The following is a 9,097-nucleotide window of genomic DNA, read 5'->3' as shown; positions in this document are numbered from 1 at the left end:
CCCGTCAGCCTCAAGACGTCCCCAAATGGAACGTCGGTTATGGGTTGAGGTTGAGTGCGAGAAAAGCAGCGAGTCCCCAGAAAGGATGTAAACATGGTGACAGGTAGATGAGAGTCACGCCAAAATGGTCTTCGAAAGCTTGGTGGTTGATGTCCTCAACCGGTTTTTAGGGGACTACGTTGTCAACCTCGACAGCTCGCAGCTGAAACTCGGCATCTGGGGAGGTAACTGAACTTGTGAGCTGACGGTTTAGTGGTCAAAAACGGGAGCTAGTCGATGCTAATACACGTTAGCCACCAGTCGTGTGTTGTGACAGGCTACCTCAGCTGTCGGCGTCAGTAAAACTATGCACAATGTCGTTAGCTGTTTAATGTGAGCAAGTCACATAGCATTACTCATATATGGCTGCGTTACTAGCTTTTAGTTATTAAACCCTTTTCGTTACTGTTTGACAGGTAGGTGCTCGTGTGTGAGCTCGTGGTCACACCCTGTCACAGTTTTAGTTTATGACAACACTTTGTGTCATCATGAAACCCTTTTTTTTTCCTCCACAGGATTATTTTGAAAGTCAAGAGAGGAGCAGCTCTGTGCATTGTCCGGATAAATGATAGGATTAGAGGAGATGTTTTAGGGCCACTGCTTGATGTGTGCCAACTTGTTACAACTCCAAACCTGTCATGACTGGCTTTAATGTAATTAAGTGTTTAATTATGTCTTATTAAATAGTATACTTCCTGTAGCACAACATAGATAAATGATAATAATAATACTGCTTTATCTACTGTGTGGACGCCTTTCAAAAAACCCAAGGACACCTTACAAGCAGGCTTAAAAACAAACAATATAACACATTAAAAGGAGATGATTGAACAGTTTTTGATAACAAAATTTAAAAAAAGGAGTTTGTGGTGAAATGTCAGAGTGAGTAGCAGGGTTTTGAGATAGATAGAAACAATAAAACTAAACAACAACCAACAAATACAACTATAAACTAGACACGTTAGAGGAGAGAGGTTCAGTCTGTACAGCCTCAACCCCCGTCTACAGGAGGCTTAGGATAGGGAACAATTAAAGATTGAAAGAAAGTAAATAAGACAGAGGAAACAATAAAAATAAATAAATAAATAAATGGAAAAAGTGCTAGAAGGGCAGCAATATATCCAGAGTCATACATACACATGAACTATAGAGCAACTTTAGGCATCATGATCCATGACACCTTCATGTGAGCACTGTTGATGTTTAGTTGAGTCCTCTTCTAAAAAGCATTATTTTTGCTCTCTAGCTGTATGCTGTAGTTCCAAACTAACGTATCTGACTTCTTAGTATTTGTACAGTAACCATCAGTAAACCTTTGCTTTCCTTCACAGGTGATGTTGTTCTCAAAAATCTTGAAATTAAGGAAAACGCCTTGGTAAGTTGCATGAATCAATACTGCGTTCACTGTGAGACACATTTTATGTTCCAATGAATTCACTCCCTTTTTTTTTTATTTTTTTTTATGGCAGAGTCAACTTGACATTCCTTTTAAAGTCAGAGCTGGTCACATAGGTGAGTTTTTCCTCTCAGCTGTCACCTTTACCACGTGACCACCGAAGGTTTTCTCACTCCGTGTTTTCGTCAACAGGACGGCTGGAGCTTAAGATTCCTTGGAAGAACCTTTACACCCAGTCCGTGGAGGCGACACTGGACGGTGTCTTTCTGCTTATAGTACCCACTGCAAGTAAGACCGACATCTATGTACGGCTAAATCCATTCAAACAGGAGCCATGTGCTGGTGTTTTTATTTCTTTTTTCACCGTGGGTTTATTAATCCGATTTTCGAAGTCCTTAAATATAATAATAAATCACATTCAGAGCTTCTTGCATCTTTTTAAAGACCTGTATTGTAGTGAACACATTCTCAAGTGATTTGATATTTTAGATCCGTCGAGCTCGGTCTATTAAATAACACAACATGGTGTAGCACACTTAGACAGAAGAGGCCTCTCAAATATTCATGACCCTGAAGTACATGTCAGGACAAACAGGAAACTCACGCGTATCTGTGTGTCTTTTATTGTTCTGTAAGATGTGCATGCATGCTAAACGTGGTTGGTGAATTTCTTCCAGGTATAAAGTATGATGCAGAGAAAGAGGAGAAGCAGCTACAGGAGGCTCGTCAGAGGGAACTCCAGCGAATCGAGGAGACGAAGCTGAAGGCTGCTGAGCAAGGTGAGACCTGGTGATGGTAACTGGATTGTGCTTCTATGTATATTTATACACACTTATATTATATGTGTGTAAAACGTGTTAGAAAATATTACCAGTGTGCACCTGGACCAGGTCAGATATTTGACTTCCTTTTAACTTTGAACAGCTTTTGAGAACTGAGCAGTAACAGGCTCTGTTAGAGTAGTAGAAAAAACATGTTTGTGTGAAGTGTTAAAAAAATCAGTAAAAGCAGAGATTTGGCGCCACACGTGGTCATGGTTTGTGTAGTTGAGTTCCTGTGCAGCCAGAAGCTTTTCACACTTTCCACTGTGGGTTTTTTATCTGCTGATGTGTGTGCATGTTTATTGTGCTTTCTCTCTCTGAACTGGAGGGGCCCTTATACTTTGTTAAATCGGCTCTTTTTCTTGCTAGAACTTGAGAATTAAACATTACCAACTTCTGCTCCATGATGTTTGATCTGTTTAAATGCTGTGCTAGATGCAAGAATAAAAGCGATATCGTCTTTCAGAGCATTTAAATGTCCAGAGAAAACATTCAAATGAGTCTTTGTAGAAGTGCTGAGGGCGGAACAGGCCCTGCAGTATCATGCGCCGTAGGTGCAATAATCACTCGTGATTGTAGAGTGTAATTCAGGTCACGTTACGACACTGAAAAAGTGACGTCGCAAAACGACTGCATTAAACTAAAAACGAAACCATGATTCAAATTCACAGTGAGATGATGTTATGTATTAAAAAGCAAGCAAGAAGGGTGCCAGTGGACTAGTGGTTAGATGACACCCCATGTACGTGGGCTCTAGTCCTGGGGCCTGTGTTCGAATCCGACCTGTGGCTCCTTTCCTGCTTCTCTCATCCAGATTATCGTCTCTATCCTTCGTTCTGTCTTTCAAATAGAGACGTAAAAAAAATAATAATCTTGTATTTAAGCAAGAAAGTCTTAAATACAATTATAAATTTCATCAACAAATGAACTTTAGGGAACAAGAGGTCACTCAGCCCTGAAGCAAATTTGGAGGAAAGCGACGGGGATCTTATTCGTGGCATTTTCTTGTGTTTGACAGAAAATCCGGCCCTGGAGAAACAGGACACGTTTGTGGAGAAGCTCGTCACTCAGGTGATCAAAAACCTGCAGGTCAAGATCTGTAACATCCACGTCCGCTATGAAGACGACGTGAGTGCTCCAGCTGGGCTACTTTTCTTACTAAATGTAAATTAAGCTTTTTTAAAAGCAGCCTCATGTGAGCGTTCATCTTATTACCGTTCCACAGGTCACTAATCCCAACTGTCCTTTGTCCTTTGGAGTGTCCCTTAAAAACCTCAGCCTTCAGGTAATGCATTGTAATGTCCCTTTGCTCTACTAAATCCTGTATCACGTTCAGTCTCTCAGTGTGTGCAGTCGTATCTGAAATAAAAACAGTACATGTATTACTGCTTGTTTGCTCGTGTAGACGGCGGATAAGAACTGGACTCCCAGCCTGCTGGATGAAAATTCCCGGCTTTTCTTCAAGGTAAGAAATTCAACCAATTATTGGCCTTTATGACAAATAAAGTTTAAAAGACCATTTTAATCATGTCCCATGTGTACTTTGTTCCCTGGTGTAATGTGCCTAACTTTGAAAAAACGTATTTGGGAGCGTTGACAGCCTGGTGGTAATGTCACGTTGCCCATGTACAGAGGCTGCAGCGGCTGTGGGTTAGAATCCGCCTTTGACTCTTTGCTGCTTGACACCTCCCCCTCCCTCCCAACGTTATCTATCTCTTAAGATGTCCATCCAATAAAAACAGAAAGGCCCAAAAAGTGACAAAAATCCTGTTTTCCCACTGTGGGCTCAGCATGGTTTGTATCTCTGTCTAATTGTTTTGTGTTTTCCTTCTTCCTTCCTCTCAGCTGGTTCAGCTCGACGACTTGTTTGCCTACTGGAATGTCAACTCCACTCTCTTCTCTAATCACAGTGCAGACGAGGCTTTGGTGAGTCTCTCTCGTGTGACCGTGCTGACCTTTGTTCCCACCAGAAAAATACTGGATTTTGGCCATGCTTTACTCACACAACACCGTTACTGTGACATCATGGGCTCGTTTCGAATGAAGAGGCCTAATATTGATCCTATCGATCTGTTCTTGTGGGACAATTACTGTAATTACGTGCAAGTGCTTTCAAGATCCCTGCAGAATTTTATAGCCATTCATTTCAACCACAAAGCTGTGCTGGTGTAGTCTTTGTAAATGTGGTTTTATAATGGTTTATAATGATTAACTAATTGCTGTAACTCTCCCTTTATCATTCAACAGAGATGTCTTCAGAGCAGCATGGAAACCAACAGCTCTCTCTCTGTCAGCCATGACTTCAGTGAGTGTGTCTGTCTTTTAATACTTTCATCAAATGTGTTGTAATAAGAGTGTAAAATGAGGACGTGGTGTGTATGTAGTGCATGACAAAAAAACCAAAAACCTGGTGTGAATCACACAGCTCAAATCCCGAACACACACATTTCATCAGATGTTCAGGACATTCAACAGATTTAGTTTGATTTTCAGTTTGAGGCAAAAGCTCACAGCTTTTTTTTCCTTCCAAACACAACCCTCTCAGAAGATAAATATATTTTAGTCATGTGACCCACGTTTGCATGTTTGACATATTTATTGCAGCAGCTGAACAGAGTTTGAGTTTGGCGTCTAGACTGTGACCTCGTCGCTGCTCGTAGTTTTATTTGAAACGCAGTATTTGAGGAGTGGGGACAAAATTTTGTATTCAACAAAAAAACAGGTCTTTTTTTTTACCCATGAAAAATAGGCACCAATACCTAATTAAAGATAAAAATGCAATGATTAACAATACGCTCCAAATAATCTACTCCTTGTTGCTGGTCCACAGTTTTCCGTCCAATCTCAGCCGACGCTAAACTGCGGATGAATCCGCGCTCAGATGTGGACTTCTCCTCCCCTAAAGTCGACCTCATGGTCAATCTCAGCGAGGTGGCCATTGAACTGAACAGAGCCCAGGTTGGTGATCTGTTTGTGTGTCTTTGAAACACTTTTTAAACCTCATCCTCAGAGAGAGAGAGAGAGAGAGAGAGAGAGAGAGAGTGAGAGATAAGACCAAACGGGACATGATGAAATTAACGGAGAATTTCAAGCTGCACTTCCTTCAGTCCTCTGAGTAATTACTGTCTTCCTCTCTTTCCAGTACATTAGCATCTTGGAGCTGCTGGGTTCAGTGGACATGATGTCACGCAACCTGCCATACAGGAAGTACAGACCCATGGTCCAAGTTCGCACCAATGCCCATATATGGTCAGAAAACACATTTGCACTTCGACACTTCCTTCTGACCTCATTTTATTTGTTACTTTGACATATTGCAGGTTAAGTTACTGACTTTGCACTGATGTGTCTCCTGTTTATCTTTCTACCTCGCAGGTGGAAGTACGTCATAACAGGCACCCTGGAGGTGGATGTGAAGCCTCGTCTCCACATGTGGTCATGGGATCACATTCGCCGCCACCGGCAGATGGTGAAACGCTACAGAGAGCTCTACAAGACCAAAATCACCAGCAAGAAACCCAGCGAGGAGCTGCTCAAGGCGCTGGAGGTGAGACGGGGCTGAACGAAACGAGATCGGGCGGCTGTGTCTCTCAACCCAAAGGTTGAGGGTTCGATCCCCAGCTCCTGCAGCCACATGGCCGATGTGTCCTTGGGCGAGACACTTAACTCTGAATTACTCCTGCTGCTTCGTCGGCGGAGTATGAATGGGATTAGTTAAATCTGATGGTGTCACTACACGGCTGACTCTACCATCAGTGTGTGAATGTGTCGGTGTGACCTGCAGTGTAAAAAGCACTTTACCTGTAATTCTCCTTCAGTGTCCCCGAGTGCGAAAAGAAATCAGGGATAATGTCCCTTTATTCAACTTAATTTCCATTGTTACAGTATAATAATTTCAACGATGCCATGATGCTTGTATTTACTATCTTTTGCAGCTTAAGCACGTACACACACAGCGCTCATACTTGAGTTCAGACCTGCAGCTTCTGCTCGATTGCGTCCTGTCAGAAACCTGACTGACTACAGCACTATATCATGCCCCATGATATACCTGCACTGTGATGGTCCAGTAGTTAATTGCAATCGCATTGCTTTCTCGATATCCTTGCAGTGAGAGGAAACAACTGCCTGCTCCAGTCATAATCACAAACCTCCTTATCGGCTACCCAAGGATGGATGGAAGTGCAAAATTCAGATTGATGATGTGTCTCAGAGAAACACAGCCTTAAGTCAAAAGGTCTTTTCCTCTGTCGGTCTTCCGCTCTTTAAGCATCGTCTTTCCCTGACGTGAATCATAATGCACATTAAGGAAGTAATGCATCCTCGCTTGGAGCAGCCACTAAAAGCTCGGATCAATTTGTCTTTCTGATTCTTCACAGGAGCCTGAGAAGACCTTGGATATTTTTAACATCACGTTAGCCAGACAGCAGGCTGAGGTGGAGGTAAGCTAACCCACTGTTTGTACTGACACATTAGAAATGTTCCTTCAGTAACTCCACTGTAGCTAATGAATGCTTTTAGTGTAATCCTTATATCACCATGTGTTTACCTTTAAGGCATTAATAAGAAACAGAGATAGTGGAGAGTAGAATACATGCACAGTTCAGTTTCTTTCCACCATGTTATACCACATACAATCAGCAGAACATAACGGTGGTAGAAGTTATCAGCGGCTGCATCAAGTGGTTGTGGTTTTGGTTGAAGTGTTATGAAATAGTTCCTCTTCACTGGAGTCCGTTTTCCTTCACAGCTGAAGATCTCTGACAAAATGTCAAAATGTTCACTTTCCTAATCAGCCATTTTCTCAACATAATATTTCTCATCCAAAACGAATTCGCTCGTTGATTCCAGTGGACGAGTGAAGCCTCTTCCTTCCCTTTTGAGAGGCACATGAAGCACAGAATATTTGCCTCTTAAAGGCGCAGTGTGTAAATTCAGCCACCAGGGGGCTCTCAAACAAAACAACGACATAAAGATGAATATCAACGCTGGCGTTCTGCAAAAAAAAAAAGAAAAAGAACTTGAATTTCCCTCGGGATCAATAAAGTATCCATCCATCCCTGTACTGCCCCCCTGTATTTTTTGTCTTAAAGGCCAAAAATTGTTTCTCATTTGTTGAAGTAGTAAAAAAGTTGGATCTCTTCACTGACTTTATTATTTTTTTCTTTTCGTCTTTTCTTACATAGGCGAGCAAAGCGGGCTTGGTTATCTACCGGCCGGGGTTAAAGATGGAGGAGGAGGAGTCCGAGGGTTGGTTAAGCTGGATGTGGAATTGGGGAGCAGAGCCAGAAGCGGAAAAAAAAGAAGTCAAGACTGGAGGTAGGACGTCGAACAGATTTAAATCATCCACAGAATTACCGAGATGAGTCATTCATGAAAATTCAGAAAATGCCTCCATTTCATTTTATGAATACGTTCAGAAAATTTCTTTACATCGTCCATCACTAAGTGACACAAGGTATTCATCCTGGTGCAAATGTTTTTTAACTACCAGTGAACAGTACTGAGTTGATCCTTTTGTGCTGCTGTTTTATAATGTTATGGACAGATGGGTTTGAGTAGATTGCTCCTGTATGTTTGTCTTTAAGCTGTTTGTAAAGGTTTTGTTTGTCTTTTTCTGTCTTCCTGTCTCGATGTGTTAGGTTTTGACGAGCTGCTAACCTCGGCCGAGAAAGCGAAACTCTACACTGCCATCGGATACAGTGACACGGCTGCTAATCCCAACCTGCCAAAAGATGTGAGTCACTTCCCCCAGACGCTAAAAATATACCTCCCTTTGTCCTTCATCCCACTGAGACAATCATACGGAGATCAAAATGCAAATCTCAGGTCCTGTACTTTGATTCTGTTTGTTTGTAGTTTGAAGACATGAAGGTCAATTTCCACATGGAGAGGCTGACCGTGTCCATCAAAGACAACAAAGACAAGAATGAGATCATCAAGCTGACTGTGGGAGAGCTCATGTCCACACTCACACAGAGGCCCGGAGCACAAGCCATCAAGTTTGTCTGAATTATTTATTTTTTTATCAGAATACAAAAAAAACATACAAGTCTCGGTGTGTCGGTGCAAAAACACAGGAAATAAAGATAAACTAGCACAACCTTAAATAATGAAATAACAGAAGCTTTTAAAGCCTGTATTGAGAGGAGCAGTAAAGTAAAGCAGTAAATAAGCAAAGATGAGAGTCCAACCTGCGGCCGCTGAACACAGAGCTGATTCAACCACTGAGCTCGACCCCGGGCCCCACTTTGACCAATACTTCAAGTTTCGAGGCAGTTTGTGATTTTCAAAAATAACCAAATTAAAAAAAAAAAAAAAAAAAAAAAAGTTAAGGGGACGATTGTTTTTACATTACTGTTATAGAGTAGGGATAGCAGATAGCACTTGTTTGGAAACATTGAAGTCTATTCATTTAATTATTGACAGCAACTATAAGTACTGAAGCTTGAGAAAAAAGCTACACATCATGTTGTAGTTTTAATCTACGTCTACAGAGAGAGAGAGAGAGAGAGAGAGAGATGCCTTTCACAAATACTTAGCAACATTTTAGTAGATTGTATTTGTGCACTTTGGACAGTGTGCAGGAGTTTGCCTGCAGTTTCTCTATTATTTGGTGTCTTCTGTATTGTTGCTGTTGTATCCATATCATGTGATTTGAACTTGTGTAAACTTGTTTCTGGTATCTTGACATCCCTGATATAGATTATAGTCTTGAAACTGGACTATAATCTTATTCTGTATGTCGACCTCGTCGTGCCCTGAACACTCACAGTACATCTGTTTCTGGCACGTGTGTAACTTACATTTGGTTCCTTCTCCTCTTTTCCTCAGAATCACG

General features: G+C 41.6%; 1 protein-coding gene across 1 annotated transcript in view; it reads left to right on the top strand.

Annotated features, from left to right (window-relative positions):
- The window catches only part of vps13a (vacuolar protein sorting 13 homolog A), a 34,058-nt gene continuing 24,961 nt past the window's right edge, over nt 1–9,097 (top strand). Inside the window, exons 1-17 of the mRNA XM_079338294.1 lie at nt 1–224; nt 1,371–1,414; nt 1,509–1,551; nt 1,628–1,723; nt 2,113–2,214; nt 3,275–3,384; nt 3,482–3,541; nt 3,662–3,721; nt 4,102–4,182; nt 4,504–4,561; nt 5,087–5,214; nt 5,399–5,505; nt 5,632–5,803; nt 6,636–6,698; nt 7,443–7,575; nt 7,899–7,993; nt 8,116–8,262. Of these exons, the coding sequence (XP_079194420.1) occupies nt 125–224; nt 1,371–1,414; nt 1,509–1,551; nt 1,628–1,723; nt 2,113–2,214; nt 3,275–3,384; nt 3,482–3,541; nt 3,662–3,721; nt 4,102–4,182; nt 4,504–4,561; nt 5,087–5,214; nt 5,399–5,505; nt 5,632–5,803; nt 6,636–6,698; nt 7,443–7,575; nt 7,899–7,993; nt 8,116–8,262 (1,599 nt within the window). The 5' untranslated portion in view covers nt 1–124. The remainder of the gene's footprint in view (nt 225–1,370; nt 1,415–1,508; nt 1,552–1,627; nt 1,724–2,112; nt 2,215–3,274; nt 3,385–3,481; nt 3,542–3,661; nt 3,722–4,101; nt 4,183–4,503; nt 4,562–5,086; nt 5,215–5,398; nt 5,506–5,631; nt 5,804–6,635; nt 6,699–7,442; nt 7,576–7,898; nt 7,994–8,115; nt 8,263–9,097) is intronic.

Source organism: Symphodus melops (assembly GCF_947650265.1).
Source record: "Symphodus melops genome assembly, chromosome: 1".
NCBI classification, from domain to species: Eukaryota; Metazoa; Chordata; class Actinopteri; order Labriformes; family Labridae; genus Symphodus; species Symphodus melops.
Note: the sequence above shows the minus strand (reverse complement) of the source record. Positions and strands in the feature narration are given on the sequence as shown.